The sequence below is a fragment of the Watersipora subatra genome, chromosome 2 (genome assembly GCF_963576615.1).
Source record: "Watersipora subatra chromosome 2, tzWatSuba1.1, whole genome shotgun sequence".
In the NCBI taxonomy this organism is placed as follows: domain Eukaryota; kingdom Metazoa; phylum Bryozoa; class Gymnolaemata; order Cheilostomatida; family Watersiporidae; genus Watersipora; species Watersipora subatra.
The window spans coordinates 46,142,144-46,162,233 of record NC_088709.1 but is presented as its reverse complement, the minus strand read 5'-3'; the positions used below and the strand labels follow the sequence as shown (position 1 = coordinate 46,162,233).

The window sequence follows — 20,090 nt, the reverse complement described above, 5'->3', positions numbered from 1 at the left end:
AATATTATTTAACCAACGAGAAAATCCATGCCAGATTTTATTAACAATCATTTTTAGCATAGCTTTATGATCAAGTATTTCAGCATGGTACCCTTTTACTAACTACTCAAGCAAAGCAGGTTCAACAACGTTAGTACACACACAAATCCAACAAATATGGTTGTAAAGCTTTGGTAAACTCTCATTTAAAACGGTAACTGAGTGAAGATCTGCTAGGCTGTAATGAGAGGATAATTTCTCAACATACCATTGATAACATCACTAATATTTGCAACCACCACATTTTAAAACAACAAAGTGTGACTTGCTTATGTTTACAGATTCCTTAATTTGGTGCGATTCAAAAAACAAAAAGCCGCCAGCCAAATGCGCTTTGTTATTGAACTTTCTTCTTTGTATTGTTATTGCTCTTTGCATTAATCAGTAACATGTTATGGTAATATTGATGATAGCTCATGAGTTTCGTTGCATTTGTTAAGTGAACTAGTGAACCGCAAAGCGAGCGAATCAAGAGAGCTGATGGACTTTTGCTAATACACCATAGTAATATCAGCTATAGTAGTACTTGGTTCCTAGTGTTGCGACTCTTCCAGGTGAGAGTTAGTTACAAATTTCACTATTAGAAGGTGGATTACATACATCATACATACTTACTGCATATCCTAAAATGCAGAGAAAGCTGGTAGACATGAAATTACCAACTCTTACAGGTTATGTCAGAGGAAAGATGCTGAGATCGGGAGCATGCCAATTTCTGGTATTACTGCTTCTTGTGTTTGGAGGAGACACGAGAAAAGCCAAACCTAATATTGTAATTGTAGTCGCAGATGATATGGTACGTAAAAATTATTTTTGTGACTGTGGAGATAATAGCTGTGGTATGCCATATACACAAATGGTATCTACTGTCTATTACCATGTTACTTATACATTTACCTTGTTCTCTGAATGAATGTACTTACAGAGATAATTAACAACAGAGATAAAAGTTGTGGTGTGCCATATACACAACTGGTAGCTGCTAGTTTTTCCCTATGTTACTTACATTTACCTTCTTCTCTGAATCTTTATAGAGGCTCAACTCTTTATATGTTACTCTATTGTTTAGATCTTCTTGCAAACAATATTCATGAAATATATTGTTGATTGTATCTAGGGCTACACTGATGCCGGGTTTCATGGGGGAGACCAGATACCCACCCCTCATATAGATAAACTAGCGCATGAAGGAATCATACTAGATAATTACTACACCGCTATGATATGTACGCCATCAAGAGCTGCTCTGCTCACTGGAAGACATCCTATGCAACTTGGATTACAACATGGTGTTGTAGGAGCAACAACTCCATTTGGGTTGGGGCTTAATGAGACCCTCCTACCTCAATACCTCAAAAAGTATGGCTATGTTACCCACATGATCGGAAAGGTTGGTTTTATTTGCGCACCAAATAATGGTACACACATTTAATAGTTCTCTGTTTCTGTTCCATGCGTGTCATCTGGTTTTATCTATTTTTGTCTTCAAAATCCGTCACCGGATGTACAATCAAACAAGCGTGTGTGTGAGATGGGAACTTTAATCCTGGTATTGTAGTGGCATTTGGGGTCTTTCAAGCTTGTCTACACACCAACAAAGAGAGGATTTGACACCCATCTTGGCTTCTGGAATGGAAAAACTGATTATTTTACTCATATGAACAGAGGGAGAGGGGTGAGTTTTAGGGATTCAGTTAGAGTAATTTATCCTTTCTTTATTACCAATGGCAATTAGGCTCATACAAGCTTGCCTTCACCCCGATTCACCGAGGGTTTGACACCCATTTGGGGTTTTGGGCGGATAAGACAGATTACTTCAGTCAAGAAAATAAAGGACACAGGGTGAGTAGAATAACAGCAGAAAGTCAATTGGTAAGCTGTTGTCTTCAAAGATTGTGAGCAGCATCAAAACACCTTTCTTTCTTGTCCAATTCCAGCTGGTGGACCACATTCTAGCCATTATCAGTTGTTATGGTTTGTTCTTATCATAAAAGTGGTTCGAATATCAGGTTGACTGATAGCAGGTTATTACATGCCGCTTCTTTGGTTGATTGCATGTCTGGCTATATCCGTTCTTTCATCCTTTGTAAACAGAATGCATCTAAAATCATTGGACTGGATTTCTGGGAAAACTTCAAGGTAGCAAGAGAATACAATGGCAGTTATGGCACCGAGTTATTTGGGAACAGAGCTGTTGATCTGATCATGAGGCATGACCAGTCTAAGGTGAGTCATAATGGTAGCTATGGTACTGAGTTATTTGAGAACAGAGCTGTTGATCTGATTAAGAGTCATGACCCGTGTAAGGTGAGTCGTAGTGGTAGTTATAGTACTGAGTTATTTGAGAACAGAGCTGTAGATCTGATCATGACTCATGACCAGTCTAAGGTGAGTCATAATGATAGTTATAGCACTGAGTTTTTTTGGAACAGAACTGTTGATCTGATCATGAGTCACGACTAGTCTCAGATAGGTGTACTGCATGTAGCATTTTATTTATCTATTAGCTAAATGCCAGCATCGTAAAAGTAATAGAACAATTACCTGTTGAAGTTGAATAACTTACCTGAAAAGCTATGTCTTTACTAAAATCTTTACAAAAACAATACCCACTACTTGGGTCAGCTTAACAATCGTTACGCATAACGATCAACAGTGCTAGTTATTAACCCTAAAAAAGCACTTTATGCACGAGCATCTTAACTAATGTAATGACTATTTGAGCAATGAATCCATTGTATTCTGTGTAGCTTAATAGTTAAGTTTGCCTCCTCTAGATCTGGTGGTCTTGGAGGTCAAATTCAGTGCTGTGTGCACATTTTATTGCTATAGCTGGACACATGTTTAACATTAGAAAAAACATAAAAAGGGCAAACACTGATATTCATATATAAAAACAAACGATACTGTCGCACATATTTCTCAAATGTTTCTCATATAAATAGTTATGGTGATATACGATAAACTCTCATTATGCATTTTTCAACCATATTATAATATTTTCAGCCTTTCTTCCTCTACTTGCCACACCAAGCGGTCCATGCCGGGATAGCGCCACAGCCTCTAAAAGCTCCTCAAGAATATCTTGATAGATTTAAATTCATTCAACATGATGGAAGACGACGCTATGCAGGTCAGTATATGCATAAATTCCTAGATACACAGGTTAGCAGATGTACAAATTTGTAGATATACACAGGTTGTTAGATACACAGGTTAGTATATACACAGGTTAGTAGATACAGAGGGCAGTAGATATACAGGTTAGTAGATGTACAGATTATTAGGTACATAGGTTAGTATATATACAAATTAGTAGATATGTAAGTTAGTAGATGCACAGGTAGATACCATGTTTGGAAAGTACATTCGCTGTTAAATACATAAACAGCAACTTTACAGATTTGTATGCATGCATTAAGGATGAATATTAATTAATATATACAGTTATTAAATACAGACACCAACAAGAGTATAGATTATCCAGTTATTGCATATATTACAGCTATGCTCTCAGTGTTAGACGACTCCATTGGAAACCTGACTGCAGCTCTAAAGAAGAGTGGAATGTATGAGAACACAATTCTCATTTTTACCACCGATAATGGTGGGCCAGCTGATGGTGTCAGCCACAACTATGCATCTAACTGGCCACTGCGGTATGCAAGGATAGTATTACATTTTCCTCTTACTTTGATAAAATGTTTGTAAGAAATGTCTGTGTCAGCAAGCTGATTGCAAACGGAAGTACAGGACAGACTTCACTTGTTTTATGTTAGGGAGGTAAACTTTAGGCATCATTAGAACCAAACTAAATTTTTTTAAATCTCGGTCTACTTTTTCATCTTTATTATTTTGTTTATTATTTGCAATGGACTTGCTTGAACATCAATCGAATAAAGACAATAAACATCTATTTATATTTAGTTTCACTTGTCTGTAGATATGTACTCTATAACACCTAACTTCTAATTAAACAATCTGTCAAAACTGCTGGTGAATTTCTTTGATACTCTCCTAAGTTTTAAACACAAAAAAAACCCTTTTGGTCGCCTTTGGGCCACCCTCATAGGCATGAGAGCCAAAATATATGTTTTGTTAATGAAAATGTTGGCCAATGAACCCCTCACTCTGGACTGCCTATTAGGCCAACAAACAACCATTAGGCCACCTTACAAAGCCTGAGAATAATTTTGCAAATTAGAGACCAAAACTAATTACTTATGTTTCTGTTTTTTTTGTTCGTTGGTTTTCCTTGAAAAATTTCAGAATACGACAATAAAATGAAAAATAAGTTATAGTTGTCAAGTCGAGTTGTATATACATACATATGTCGTATATAGTATATATATAGTATATAGTCGTATATACCGGTAAATGTGTTTACAGTCACGTCTTGACTTATTTGTTTATTTAGAGGCTGCAAGCGTACAAACTGGGAAGGGGGTGTGAGAGCTGTCTCCTTCATACACAGTCTATTGCTTAAGAACCCTGGTACTATTTCCCATCATCTCATGCACATTTCTGATTGGCTACCAACTATTATGACTGCTATAGGTGATACTCTTGTATTCTTTAAAGAAACAATGAAAAGCTGTACATGGTACTGCAAGCACTTTTACTGAAAAATATGATACAGTTTTGCATGGTATAAAATAATTGCATGCTCTATGGAATAGTTGTACACTCTATGGAATAGTTGCGCGCTTTATGGAATTATGTAAATTATATTCATTCGTTGTACATGCTAGGAAATAGTTTAACACTCTATAAAATGTTTGTACACTCTATGGAATAGCTGTACATTCTATGGAACTATCGTACTAGCTATAGAATAGAAGTACATTCTAGAATGTACCCATGTGTGTGTCTTTAAAATGTGCTTATAGAAAAGGCACACTTTTTGAAACAGCTACACACCGTAATAAATAAAATACCATATATGTGCAAAAAGGAGCTTATGGAATTATTATTTATTAAAATAATAATAACTGAATGATATTGCAGGAGAGAAACTACCAAGTAATATTGATTACTACGGAGTAGATCAATGGCCATCTATACAGTTCAACGCCCCTTCAGCTCGTAATGAAATCATGCATAACTATGATGATGGAGCAGGGGCTATCAGATACGGAGACTATAAACTTGTGGTATGTGAGACTAAGTGATGCAGTGAAAGATCTTTAAAATCAGATTTGGGCAGTTGCTATTGGGAGAGAATTATCAATATTGGTAATTTGTATCAATCTGTTGCGATTTTACTGAAGTCCTATCCTACATTATTTCAATAACCCACTTTGAGCATCTTGATAGTAAATGCTAACCTTTTAACCCTTACAGATTTGCTGCACAATCAACAAAAATGGATGGTACCCGGAGGAACACTTCTACATTGGAGACAACCAGAAACCTTACATTCAGTGTGGAGAACGCAACTCCTCTCTACCTTCCTGCACCTCAGCTGATAAATATTGTCTGTTTGACATAGCATCCGATCCATGTGAATACAACAATATTGCTTTTCTCAAACCTGATTTAGCTGAGAAACTGTATAATAAGCTGATGACGTTTGCTGACGCTGCCCAGCCTCCTAGAGACAAGCCTTCTGATCCAGACTCGTATCCAGACTTGCACAATGGGCACTGGACTGACTGGCTCGATAAACATCCAATCTTCTAGTTCTCTGTGGTAAAGAACACTGCTTAGTGACGTTTTTCAAAACATTTGGCTATGTCTCTGATTGATTTTTCTCATTTTTCTGACAACATAGCTTTGATTTTTTTATCGTTATGATTTGACTTTTTATAGTTGAAATAATTATTCTTAGAAATATATCAGCATCATATTGCTAAAGTTATGACAGAGAAATGTTTATATGGTGCCTTTTCTAATTTACTGGTAACTGATAACTTGGAATATAAAACTAAATATATAGATAATAATATACCTAAAATATATTTTTCTCTATATATTGTATAGACTATATATTTCATTCCCCTGTCATACAGCCCACGACCAAAGTGATATTGAAAAAATAAAAGGTACTGCTGGTTGAGAAATTCAATATTAGCAGTCAAATGGCACTACAGTGCAATAGGAGAATTTCAATGGTAGCTGCAATGGTAGCTGTAATGTACTGGGTGTTATTATGCACAACAAACAGCAATAAGGAAAGGAAAAGATTATATGTTTATATCTCTCCCCTGCAATAGGGAAAGTGCAATATTAGAAGTAAAATGGCAACCTGACGTGTAATATACACAGTTTGAAAGTTGGTTGTGTTGAATGTAGAATGGTTTTGACAGCGATCTGTAACAGAAAGCAAACATTAGCATTCACGTGTGTCTGGAAGTTTTTTGCAAACGGGAGCAAAATAAAAAAATGGGTCATGATCACAGAAACCATGGTTAAGTCGGGTGTGTGAGATTTAGAGCTATCTGCACTAGCTAAAGGAGAAAATTCTCAGTTATTTTGCAAAAAAATTTTGATTCCAGCTTAATTACAGCAGATTTTATGGTCAATAAACTGAATGCATGTTTACCATTAGTGCGAAAACATAGTTCTGAGAAAACCGGTGTTAAAGTTTGAGAAACGAAAACCAATGAAATGTAAACAAAATTGTTTACATTTCAAAATGTCATAGCAACCAATATCAAGAAGTTGTGATATTTATTTAGATTTCTAAATTTATATCCAAAACATTATGCTGAATTTAAAAATCTAAACAGACTTTAGTTGGTTGTCATAGAAATAGCTGTATATCTATAAGAAAATGTAGGCTTATTACTTAATTTTGCAAATATTAAAAATGGCTTGGCAAAATTGGGCACAGCCGCAGTATCATCAACAAAATCTTTAAAAAAATAATAACAGTAACATATTGCACACCATCGGTCACTATATACTTCGATCTGGTAAATTCAAATTATTATTTTTATAATTAAATCTTATATTAATCTTACAAAATCGAATAATTAAATCTAATAACAAAATCGGCAAAACAGAAACGATAACCTTTAGTACTTCTACATTAAATACAGAAGCCTTCGACAATTAGACATAGATTAGCCATAGACTGGTGAAATGCACACTGCTCAATAGTTCTACTATCTGTCGCACTGCTTTATTAGCGTTTTGTTTGCCGGGTCTTAATTTTGATTAAAAAAGGGTTGTCAGGTGTTAATGGCGACTTTAGGACAAATTAATCTGTCTCGTTATGTATTATCCAATCAGATGGGTAAGTTTTACAATATTTTTTCAACTTTTCAAAAACTTGGTTACGTATTTAAACAGGTTTATATGTGTTTTGTATCATTATTATACTAAAACGACTCTACACAAAAATGGTTAATATTTTTTATTGAATTTCGGGAGAAGGATTTGGTTACAGCCGTTGACGGATAATTTTTTAGAAGTTGTGTGCGCATATGCATTTATCATAAAGTTCCCAAACACTCGCTTCGCTCACTGTTTGGTCGTGGGATAATACGCTATATATCTATACATAATAGAAACATATATAAATATAATTATATACGATATAAATATATTATATGTAAATATATTATAAATATTTATATATAATATAAATATGAAATAGAATTAACAACTACCGTGATAAAGTACTGTGATGTACAAGTAGGTACTGTTTGCTAAGCTACTGCTGTTGGTTAAGTAGCTGACTCGGAGATATGATCTGGCAATTAATCGCGGCCAGAATCACTCTTATCTGCTTACAAAGGATGTCTTTGATAAATGTTTATGTAGGACTAAAAGAGACGAGAAGGTATAGTTTTTATCGAATTGTTGCTTCACTTCATGGTTCAATAGTTTAATGTTCAATGGTCCTTTGGACTCAATGAACTGAACGCTGTACTCAATACTGTACTCAATACTGTACTCAATACTGTACTCAATACTCTACTCAATACTGTACTCAATAATGTACTCAATACTTGTACTCAATACTGTACTCAATACTGTACTCAATACTGTACTCAATACTGTACTCAATGCTGTACTCATTGCTGTACTCAATACTGTACTCATTGCTGTACTCAATGCTGTACTCAATACTGTACTCAATACTCTACTCAATACTGTACTCAATGCTGTACTCAATTCCATACACACCATTGTAGCCGACGATATACTCAACTTGATGCTGCGCTTTGCGCTGTACACAACCCTGCGCGCAACGCCATACACAATGATGCGGCGCAATCATTGCTTTGCTTAACGCCATGCATAACACTTTACCCAACGCTGTATTCAGCTCTCTGCTCAAAGATATGTACATGTAGGCTAGTCACAGAGAACATCCAAATCTGTACCAGCCTTGTTTATTTGATGAGATCGTGACAACGATTTATTATTTAACCGGTGAGAATATCCATGCCAGACTTTATTGACAATTGTTTTCCAGCATAGCTCCATGAGCAAGTGTTTCACCATGGTACCCTTTTACTAAGTAATCAAGCAAAGCAGGGTCACCAACGTTGGTACATGCACAAATCCAACAAATATGGTTGTAAAGCTTAGGTAAACTGAGCGTCAGCCACACTGACTAAAAAGTGAGTCACTGAGTGAAGATCTTCTGGGCTGTATTGTGAAAACAATTTTTCAACGTACAATGGGTAGCATCACTAATATTTGCAACCACCACATTTTAAAACAACAAAGTGTGATTTGCTTAAGTTTACAGATTCCTTAATCTAATGCGATACAAAAAACACAAAGCCGCTAGCCAAATGCGCTTTGTTATTGAACTGTCTTCTTTGTATTGTTATTGCTCTTTGCATTATTCAGTCACATGGTATGGTAATATTGATCATAGCTAATGAGTTTCATTGTGTTAAGTGAACTAGTGAACGAAGCGAGTGAAGTGAAGCGAGTGAAGTGAGCTGGTTGACTTTTACTACCACATTATACTAATAATAGCCAGTATTCGGTTCCTTGTGTTCTGACTTTTCTGGGTGCGGGTTAGTCACAAATTCTACTAGTAGAAAAAGGATTACATAAATCCTACATACATGTATATGCATACTTACTGGATATCCTAGAATGTAGACAAAGTTAGTAGGTGTGCATATTACTAACTCCTACAGGTTATACCAGAGGAAGGATGCTGAGATCGGGAGCATGTCAACTTCTGGTATTACTGTTTTTTGTGGTTGAAGGAGACACGAGAAAAGCCAAACCTAATATTGTAATTGTAGTCGCAGACGATATGGTAAGCATAAAATTATTTTTGTGACTGTGGAGATAATAGCTGTGGTATGCCATATACACAAATGGTATCTACTGTCTATTACCATGTTACTTATACATGTACCTTGTTCTCTGAATGAATGTACTTACAGACATAATTAACTACAGAGATAATAGTTGTGGTGTGCCATATACCCAACTGGTAGCTGTTGTTTTTCACCATGTTACTTACATTTACATTCTTCTCTGAATGAATGTACTTACATTACATGTATCTTTATAGAGACTCAACTCTTTATATGTTACTGTATTGTTTAGGTCTTCTTGCAAACAATATTCATACAATACATTGTTGATTGTATCTAGGGCTACACTGATGCCGGGTTTCATGGGGGAGACCAGATACCCACCCCTCATATAGATAAACTAGCGCATGAAGGAATCATACTAGATAACTACTACACAGCTATGATATGTACGCCATCAAGAGCTGCTCTGCTCACTGGAAGACATCCTATGCAACTTGGATTACAACATGGTGTTGTAGGAACAACAACTCCATATGGGTTGGGGCTTAATGAGACCCTCCTACCTCAATACCTCAAAAAGTATGGCTATGTTACCCACATGATCGGAAAGGTAGGTTTTTGTTATTTACACTAATAATTGTACATTGGCAGCTACATTCTACAAGAAGGTTTAACAGACGTATTCAACAATTTCAACATTTTAGTAGTTGTTGGGCCTGTTGATTATTTAAGAAGTAACGAAACTATAAAGTGCTTGAATTGTATAAATAAAACAACTTGTGAGAGGTGGAATAAACAAAAGAATTGTACCGTAACTACATATTCCATGCAACAATCAGCTTTCGCTAAAGATTTCCTCAATCTAATTGCTTGTCATTATATTTTCACGAGTTGACAATTCTTTGTAAAATTAAGCATTTGGAATGGAGGTTTCCAGTATTTTAAAAAATGATCTTCTACTACAGAAAACCTATAATAATTGAAGTTTAAAAGCCCCAAATGGATGTTACCTGAAAATGCATATTGACTCAAAGAATTTGATTAATAAAACATCTATAATACACAGGTGAATACACAGGTTAGTAGATACATACAGGTTAGTAGATACACATGTTAGTTTATAAACAGGTTAGTAGATATACAGGTTAGTAGATACACAGGTTGGTATATAAACAGGTTAGTAGATACACCAGTTAGTAGATATACAGGTTAGTAGATACACAGGTTAGTAGATACACAGGTTAGTAGATACACAGGTTAGTATATAAACAATTTAGTCAATACACCAGTTAGTAGATACACAGGTTAGTAGATAGACAGGTTAGTAAATACACAGGTTAGTAGATACACAGGTTAGTACATACACAGGCTAGGAGATTTACTGGTTAGGAGATTTATCGGTTTAATCAAATGGTTTTATTTATATACCCATTTACTAGCTTTCTGAGACTGCTGAATGATTATTTGCACAGTTTTACGAAAACTAAAATAACTATAGTGAATTTCAAACTAAAACTATAAAACATTTTTACAAACTATATAAATATATAATATAAATTTAAACATTATAATAAGCATAAATTTATACTATAAACTAAAAAATAATACCAACCTTAAAAACACCCAGAGAATTAATAACCACCGTGATATATAAGCTGTTGTCACTGTCGTGGTTGACTTGGAATTGAAAAGATGATGTATAGCAACAAAATCCTGATCCCACTTGTTGACAAAGGGTGGTGTTTATAAATGTTCATGTAGAGATTAGATAGACAAGAAAATAGAGGCAGTGTTATCATAGAAACAAACAGCACAACTAAATTGTGCGTGAGATGTACTGCTAATTCCGCTGTTGTAGTGGCATTTGGGTTCCTTCAAGCTCTCCTACACACCTACAAAAAGGGGATTTGACACCAACTTTGGGTTCTGGAATGGAAAAACGGATTATTTTAGTCATATGGACACTGGTCAAGGGGTGAGTTGCACAAATATTTGTAATTATTTGTTTGAAAATTTTATGTGTTTAAACGAATTACTGGCCTCATGAAAGCACTGTGTAAATAATGCAGAGTGAGTGGATGTACTACAACATTGGATTATCATGTTTTGACTAACTTATTGATCTTGACTCAAGAACAAGCTGGTTTTTCATGCTCAGCCAACAGGAGCTAACAAAAGATACTAACAGTACCTAATGTCTAGACTCTTGGTATCTGACTCAAATATATACATATAGTCATATGTATATTGTATACAATACAATATACATATAGTCATATGTATATTGTATTTGGAGCATTTTGTAAATATGTTATATTTACAAGACCTCATTTTAGTTTTTCTTAAAATAGTGACAAAAAACCAATGAGAAGTATTAAACTAGCGTTTTAATAAATACTATATTATTTTACATTACATTTTATATTAACACTAACTGAATACTCAACGTTGCTCGGGTAATACAAGGTCTTTAGACAGAAAATCTTTTTTTATTTAACATATAACAACATTTACCATTCTTATTTTTAAACTTCATATCATGAGAAAAACGTTTTTGTGCAGTTCAAATGGATTTAAAAAAAGAAAATAGTTAAGGTTTTGAAACTTTTCAAAATACTGTAGCTTTTAAGTTTCATATCATGAAAGAAAAATAAAATTGTTGAAATAAATTGTTTTGTTGAAATAAAATAATAGTAAAGATAAAACTGTAAAAGTGTTTAAATGTAAACATGAAATAATTAGCGAGTAATGGCTAGATGTAGCCTGTTTTGCTACAATTACAATGAATAATTATTTGGTGTACACTTATGTGATTTTAGTTTGTTTCAGTGTTGACATCAAGTGGTATAGAAACCCATAGCAATTATCTAAAGCAATCACTTCCTGGTAAAAATGATCAAAATTTTCATCGTTAAAAAATGGTAACAAAACCATATGTTAATCTTAGTAACTATAGTTACCTACAATAACTTTAGTGCATTTAGTGGTTATGATCTGCAAAAAAATGTAACATTGCAATGTACTATGTGCAGCAAATACTATGGAGAGTCTTTACCTTTGAGACAGACGTGTAACATAAATGCTGAATCTAACTTAAATAAATTTTACTGACTAAAAACAAACTTGAAAGAACTTTTAGTATGTATTTTAGTAAACTTTTAACTCAAATTTTATCTCCCATTTGTTTGCGAATCCATTTTTACCGTAGCGAAATCGCAAAGAGATAACACATAACAATTGCCAAAGTTTAATCTAGAGATAAATTATTGTTGATATCGTATGGCAAAAAACAAACTTGCCCTAGGATGGCGAGGGCAAAAAAGCATCGTTTTTCACTGAGTCAGGCAAAAATATTTTATAACAGGGCATCGTAACACCGTAGAAGCAACGTATTAATTAATGCATCATTTAGTGTGCGCACTCGAGAAAAGGGTATACGATATATGCTAGGAACAACAGAATCTTTTGGACTATATTGCTCAGTGATTAAACGTGTGGTAAGAAAATTGCCATGGCAGCTCCATGAGTTTAAACTAGCACAAAGCGAGCGTCTCATTCCAAGATTTTAATGCCTATGACTAGACAGACCAAATCAAAGACTGGAATTAGAGATTGGAATCAGAGGCCGAATCACAGATATAGATTTAGATATATTTACATAATATCTTTTTTATAAATCCCAGTTTGTCTTTGTGAATGTGTGCGCGTGTGCGTGCATATGTGCATGTGTGTGTGCGTGCATGCATATGTGCGTGTGTGCATGTGTGTGTGCGTGCATATGTGTGTGTGTGTAAAACTACTTGTTTTTACACCCATATGCTCACCCATATGCTCACCCATATGCTCACCCATATGCTTACCCATATGCTCATCCATACGCTCACCCATACGCTCACCCATACGCTCACCCATACGCTCACCCATACGCTCACCCATACGCTCACTCATACGCTCACTTATACGCTCACTCATACGCTCACTCATACGCTCACCCATACGCTCACCCATACGCTTACCCATACGCTCACCCATACGCTCACCCATACGCTCACCCATACGCTCACCCATAAGCTCACCCATACGCTCACCCATACGCTCACCCATACGCTCACTCATATGCTCCTGGCCTTCTGCCAGCTTTTTAAAAATAATTGGTTTAAAAACTCCATCTGGTTCTTGAAAACCAGCTTCCTAATCACCTGATTAGAAACTCAAAAATGCACCTTCGCATGCTTAAGAACAATTATCCTCAATGATGCGTTCATTGATAGTTGTGTAGCGATTCAGTGTAGCGGTTCAGTGTAGCGATTCAGTGTAGCGATTCAGTGTAGCGATTCAGTGTAGCGATTCAGTGTGGCGATTCAGTGTAGCGATTCAGTGTAGCGATTCAGTGTAGCGATTCAGTGTAGCGATTCAGTGTAGCGATTCAGTGTAGCGATTCAGTGTAGCGATTCAGTGTAGCGATTCAGTGTAGCGATTCAGTGTAGCGATTCAGTGTAGCGATTCAGTGTAGCGATTCAGTGTAGCGATTCAGTGTAGCGATTCAGTGTAGCGATTCAGTGTAGCGATTCAGTGTAGCGATTCAGTGTAGCGATTCAGTGTAGCGATTCAGTGTAGCGATTCAGTGTAGCAACTTGTGATGAAGATCAAAAAATCAAGGATCAATATCAGTCACCCACATAGAAACGTTGCCATACTGAAAGAGATTAGCCATGGATCTGTTCAAATATACAGTATATTACTTTTTATATATTATTATGGTCGCAATGTTGCAACCACCTGGTGATTTTTTTTCCTTTATCATTCATTGCATGAACTCATTTTTTACTCCCTCAGACCATACATACAATAAATATTTAAAAAGCAGCTTGTATAGCCTGTTCGTCATCAAAAGCCTTCTCAAAAACTATGATATATTCACTGAGCACCCATTTTATCCTATCCTGTGATTAATAATAAGGGCAGTACAACTAACTATTAAGATGCTACTAATACTTCAAAGGGGCACCAATTTACTCTCATATAACTACTTGTATTCATATGCTCCAAAACTCTATTAAATTAATTCAAATAAAAATTTTATTGTAATCACGATTACCACTGTATTTTATACAGCAAAGATAACTTGAAAACTTTACTAGTGTTCACATTACATTTGCTGTTTCGCGGACTGTGTATAAAAAACAAGTCTGTTCTTCAATTAACTGTCAATAATACCAACCACTTCAGTCGCACGATATAAGGTAATAGACAGAATATTTTATACACTCCTCCTTAATTTTATTGCTTCTTGTAAACCTTTTGTAAATTTCAAATGGGTTTTGAAATGGGTTCCTAAACTGTTAAATTTGGCCAATTTTGATACATGAATATAAACTAAGTTTTATTGTGTTTTTGTCATAATGTGCAGACACAACATGTTAAACTTCAAAAGGGTTTTAAAAGTTAAAGTTTTTACATCTGAAGAGTAACTTTGATTGCCTAGTTTCAGCTGCTAGACAACATCCTAACCATCCTAACCACAATCAGTTGTTAGGGTTTGTGCTGACCATATTAAAAGGTAAGATATCAGGTTGACTGATAAAAGTTTAGTACTGTGTCTGTCATGTTTCATACACAGAATGCATCTAAAATTGTTGGATTGGATTTCTGGGAAAACCTCAAGGTAGCACGGGAATATAATGGCAGTTATGGCACAGAGTTATTTGGGAACAGAGCTGTCAATCTGATCATGAGTCATAACCAGTCTAAGGTGAGTCATAATGGTAGTTATAGTACTGAGTTATTTGGGAACCGAGCTGTTGATCCGATTATGAGTCATGACCAATCTAAGGTAAGTCATGATAGTAGTTATGGTGAGTTGATATGTGTGTACCTTGCATAAGTTTGTGTCAATCTAAATGTGCTACTTGAAGCATCAGACTACATTGTCTGTCACTTGTCAGAAATCTTTGGACACATTAGTCTGTTAGCTGTCACATTTCTGCGTTTGCAATAAATTTGATTGTTTTCGCTCAGCCTGTCTTCCTGTACTTGGCACACCAAGCAGTACATAATGGAATTGGTCCACAGCCTCTTAAAGCTCCTCAAGAATATCTTGATAGATTTAAGTTCATTCAGCATGATGGAAGACGGCGCTACGCAGGTCAGTAAGTGCATAAATTCCTAAATACACAAGTTAGTAGGTACACAGGTTAGTAGATACATCGGGCAGTAGATATACAGGTTAGTAGATGTACAGATTATTAGGTACATAGGTTAGCATGTATACAAATAAGTAGATATGTAAGTTAGTAGATGCACAGGTAGATACCATGTTTGGAAAGTACCTTCACTATTAAATACATAAACAGCAGCTACACATATTTGTATGCAGGCAATAAGGGTGAACATTAATAGATACAGCTCTTGAGTACAGAAACCAACAGGAGCTAAAGTTAGCCAGTTGTTGCATATATTACAGCTATGCTCTCAGTGTTAGATGACTCCATAGGAAACCTGACTGCAGCTCTAAAGAAGAGTGGAATGTATGAGAACACAATTCTCATTTTCACCACCGATAATGGTGGTCCAGCTGATGGCTTCAGCGCCAATTATGCATCCAACTGGCCACTGCGGTATGCAAGTATAATATTTAATTCTTTTGGTACTTGAAAAAAATATTTGTAAGAAATGTCTGTGTAAGCAAGCTGTTTGATAACAGAAGTACAAGACAGACTTCACTTGTTTCATATTAGGAGGCTAAGGTTTAAGGTTGGTTCAGACTATATTGCCGTATTTCGGCGTTGGTGCCACAAAACTTCAGCGATCGTCGATGATAATGATGTTCACACAATCACATACCCATCCGCGTTTGCATCAAAAAATACTTCAAAACGACGTGTTTTTATTTATCTTTTTCAATTTTTGCGAAGAAACCTTTTTGTTTTTGCGGGCTGGAATCAAAAGATAGTCCCGCAGCGACTATCATAAACAGATATGAGTAAATCACTATCCGCGATTGCGAATTACCATGGCCAAAATAGTACACATTTGAAACGCGATCGTAGATGCTCGGCAAAATGTCGAGAAAGTTTGACAGCTGCAAATTTTTCCAATGTGTCCGCGATAACTTCGTTGATGCCATCAATTCATGGTTCACATAATCGATGATGAATGCCAAAAGGGAAACGCTGACAAACGGCGATATAGTGTGAACCAGCCTTTATGCATCACAAGTTTTTTGAATTTGAATTACAAACTTTTCTGAATTTCAGTCTAAAACTTTTCCACTCCATTTTTGGCATTTCCCTTTTAACCTTTTCCTTTTTTCAAAATCAGTTAAGTTATGAAAATCTATATATACAGTATATACATAAACAGTATGTATAGACCTATACAGTATGTACATAAAAGTTGTGACACATTTGTTCATTTAGAGGCTGCAAGTTTACTAACTGGGAAGGGGGTGTGAGAGCTGTCTCCTTCATACACAGTCCATTGCTTAAGAACCCTGGTACTACTTCCCATTATCTCATGCACATCTCTGATTGGCTACCAACTATTATGGCTGCTATAGGTAACACTCTAATTTTCCTTTGTATTAAAGCAAAAACTGCACATGGTACTCAAAACAATATTATCTACAGATCTATGATATTTAGAATATCTATGATACGGCCTAAACTTGGATTAGTTGTACACTCTATGAAATATTATTGCACTCAATGGAATAGTTGTACACTTTATGAAATTGTTGGACACACTATGGAATAGGAGTACACCCTATGGAATAGTTGGACACTCTATGAAATATTATTTCACTCAATGGAATAGTTGTACGCTTAATGAAATTGTTGGACACACTATGGAATAGGAGTACACCCTATGGAATAGTTGGACACTCTATAGAAAGGTTGCCCACTCTATGAACTAATTATACATTATACAGAATAGACATACTCTTTCTGAAGCTATTGCACACCATAATAAATTAAATATTACCGATATAAACATAATATAACGAGCTCCTTGGTTTATTATGAAACTAGATGAATGCTCAGCATTGCACGAGTAACAAAAAAGTTTTTGCACAAAAGTTTATTTTTAATTAGCTCAGGTTCTTTACCCCTCAGTTTTCTTTCAGTAACTTAAGTTAGTCTAAATTTTATAAAAATAAGAGCCATATACGTCCCTCTGAAGCGAGCGTTAGCGAAAAAGATTGCATCATGATCTTTCAGACAATCATGATCTTTAAGCTTGCTAGGTGAAGCGTGAAACATGTGATTTTAACCGATCGGCACTAACGATTGGCCAGCTCATATGTGCACAACTATTCCTTAGTAATGCCAGTTGGGTGCCAGTTTAATGGATAGCACGTCTGTCCGCAGAAGTCGAGGTTCAAAATTCAACTCCAGTGTGAAGTGGATTCTTCAATCCTAAAACTTCGTCGCTATAACTGGTCACACAGACGACAGACCATAAACCACAAACACTGAGATTTATATTTCCTTTAAGATAATTGTATGCAATTTAAAATAGCTGAGTTTTCTATAGAATAGACACACTTTGCGAAACAGCTACACACCGTAACAAATAAAATATCATAAACATAGTAGAACGAGATTTTGGGTTTAGTGTCTATTAGTTACTGCGGAATGATGGTTGTAGGAGAGAAACTACCAAAGGATATTGATTACTATGGAGTAGATCAATGGCCATCTATACAGTTCAACGCCCCCTCAGCTCGTAATGAAGTCATGCACAACTATGATGATGGAGCAGGGGCTATCAGATACGGAGACTATAAACTGGTGGTACGTTATACTAAGTGATGCAGTGACAGACCTTTAACATCAGGTTTGGGCAGTTGCTACTGGGAGAGAAATATCAACATTGCTAATTTGTATCAATCTATTGCGATTTTACTGGAGAATGTTTTATTAAATTGTCCTACATACATGTATGTTTAATAATTCACTTTTAGCATCTTGATAAGCTATACTAAGTTTTAAAATCTCACAGATTTGCTGCACAAACAAAATGAATGGATGGTATCCGGAGGAGCGCTTCTACATTGGAGCCAATCAGAAACCTTACATTTTTTGTGGAGAACGCAACTCCTCTCTACCTTCCTGCACCTCAGCTGATAAATATTGTCTGTTTGACATAGCATCCGATCCATGTGAATACAACAATATTGCAATGCTCATGCCTGATCTAGCTGAGAAACTGTATAATAAGCTGATGACGTTTGCTGACGCTGCCCAGCCTCCTAGAAACAAACCTTTTGATCCCGCATCGTATCCAGACTTGCACAACGGACACTGGACTGACTGGCTCGATAAACACCCAATTTTTTAGTTTTTTGTGGTGAAAAATGCTGCTTAGTGATGTTTATAAGATGGGATGGCAAAGCATCCAGCTATGTTTATGATCAATTTTTCTTATGCTATGTGAACCAATTAAAAATAATTTGATATTTATTTATAAATATTTTTTTATAAATAAACATTCTTTTTGAAAGATTTTTTCTAAATTTATGTTAGCGAGCATTTCAAAATCTATTTGAAAGTTTACTGCCAAATATGAAATTTTGATTGACTGTTAAATTATCATGAAATGATTTCATATTCCACCTTTCGAAATGAGTTTCTGACCACAACAATCATTCCAGAACAACGTTCAATGATTGAGTTGTTTGAAATGGTCTTTTATTTGCAAACAATGTCAATTATTTTCAAATTTAGGAAATAATTATCTTAAACATTTGCATTATTTTCCACCGTAAGCTGCATGTAAAAAGAAGAGATAATATTTGCATATATGTGCAATGAATGTTTTATTAACACTTTTTAATAGAGATAGCTGAATTGAAAAGTGTAGTGCTGTATCTATAGCATTTACTAAATTAGCCATGTTTTTTTAAATTTTGTTGTAACATCAAAAGGTAACCAGTATGAACATCTAGCATGACTAACCAGTAAAACAATACACTACTGCACTACACAGAATACAGTCAGTAAGAAGCAAACCTCAACAAAGATATCGCTTATAAAAGTTGAAACCTGAAGATAATGAGAAAGTTTCAGATAGGCTACAGAGATGTAGCAGCAGATTTCCTCAGCTTATCTCAAAAGTGTTTGAAATGTAAATCTTTTTGGCATCCAACACAAAAGAGTTCTTAATTTTATGCTCAAACTATGATTTGCTTGAAATCTGAGACATTGGAAAACAAGGATGGAGTATGCTGTAGCTGAATTGTAAATACTGTCTGCAATTTCTCTAGGGTGTTTTTTAATTTCCATCCTCTGACTGAAAGGAGCCATGATACTGACAGAAGGTAGTAAGTATCCATGACAATTCAACGGAATAACGACTAACATTGTGTGGGCCATAAAACTGTGGTTGAGGAAAAGGTTGTCTATAGAGTTGTATTTAATTGAATGATTAAATCCTTATGAGATGGGATGGGGAGAGGTTTTACAGCACTTTTAAGTTCCTTAGACTGAGGCCTAGGTGTTATTATTTTATTGCGAAAGTTTTTGTGGTATAATGAAAAAGTGTTATTGTACCATAACCTATGTACATGTAGGTCTCTAGGCTGGCTGTGACAAAATCATCGTTAACAAATTGTTCAAATCAAAAATTTTGTAAGTCAATGCTTGAGCAGTTTTTTGTTTTATAATATTGAACATAAATAGTCACAAGTGGTAGTCATGCTACGGTGTATAACCAAGTGATATAGTCTTGTTACTGTGTAGTCACAAGTGATATAGTCTAGCTAATGCGTGATTACAAGTGATATAGTCATGCTACTGTGTGATCACA

The 20,090-nt window shown here is 35.4% G+C and overlaps 2 protein-coding genes across 3 annotated transcripts; both read left to right on the top strand.

Annotated features, from left to right (window-relative positions):
- The first annotated feature begins 714 nt into the window (after positions 1 to 714).
- On the top strand, positions 715 to 5,775 carry LOC137387512 (arylsulfatase J-like). Its single transcript, XM_068073955.1, has 9 exons — positions 715 to 835; positions 1,157 to 1,429; positions 1,598 to 1,714; positions 2,134 to 2,265; positions 3,046 to 3,172; positions 3,545 to 3,698; positions 4,457 to 4,596; positions 5,047 to 5,192; positions 5,383 to 5,775. The coding sequence occupies exons 1-9, from the start codon at positions 728 to 730 to the stop codon at positions 5,719 to 5,721; spliced, it is 1,536 nt and encodes a 511-aa protein (XP_067930056.1). The 5' UTR covers positions 715 to 727; the 3' UTR covers positions 5,722 to 5,775.
- Positions 5,776 to 8,913: 3,138 nt separating this feature from the next.
- Positions 8,914 to 18,896, top strand: LOC137387508 (arylsulfatase J-like). Of its 2 annotated transcripts, none has more exons than XM_068073949.1 (10): positions 8,914 to 9,023; positions 9,150 to 9,274; positions 9,619 to 9,891; positions 11,140 to 11,256; positions 14,902 to 15,033; positions 15,300 to 15,426; positions 15,745 to 15,898; positions 16,700 to 16,839; positions 17,931 to 18,076; positions 18,285 to 18,896. In XM_068073949.1, exons 2-10 carry the CDS (start codon positions 9,167 to 9,169, stop codon positions 18,621 to 18,623), a joined length of 1,536 nt encoding a protein of 511 aa, XP_067930050.1. In that variant the 5' UTR covers positions 8,914 to 9,023; positions 9,150 to 9,166; the 3' UTR covers positions 18,624 to 18,896. The 2 variants fall into 2 exon arrangements, with proteins under 2 accessions (XP_067930050.1, XP_067930051.1); XM_068073950.1 differs by having other exon boundaries at positions 8,916 to 9,017.
- Positions 18,897 to 20,090: the final 1,194 nt, after the last annotated feature.

Excerpts from the sequence above, each read along its gene's own strand:
- LOC137387508 (XM_068073949.1), top strand. The coding sequence starts at position 9,167 with ATGCTGAGATCGGGAGCATGTCAACTTCTGGTATTACTGTTTTTTGTG. Across the intron at positions 15,427-15,744 it reads TGGAAGACGGCGCTACGCAG|CTATGCTCTCAGTGTTAGAT; the intron begins GTCAGTAAGTGC and ends CATATATTACAG. Across the intron at positions 16,840-17,930 it reads AACTATTATGGCTGCTATAG|GAGAGAAACTACCAAAGGAT; the intron begins GTAACACTCTAA and ends TGATGGTTGTAG.
- LOC137387512 (XM_068073955.1), top strand. The coding sequence starts at position 728 with ATGCTGAGATCGGGAGCATGCCAATTTCTGGTATTACTGCTTCTTGTG. Across the intron at positions 1,715-2,133 it reads ATATGAACAGAGGGAGAGGG|AATGCATCTAAAATCATTGG; the intron begins GTGAGTTTTAGG and ends CTTTGTAAACAG. Across the intron at positions 3,173-3,544 it reads TGGAAGACGACGCTATGCAG|CTATGCTCTCAGTGTTAGAC; the intron begins GTCAGTATATGC and ends CATATATTACAG.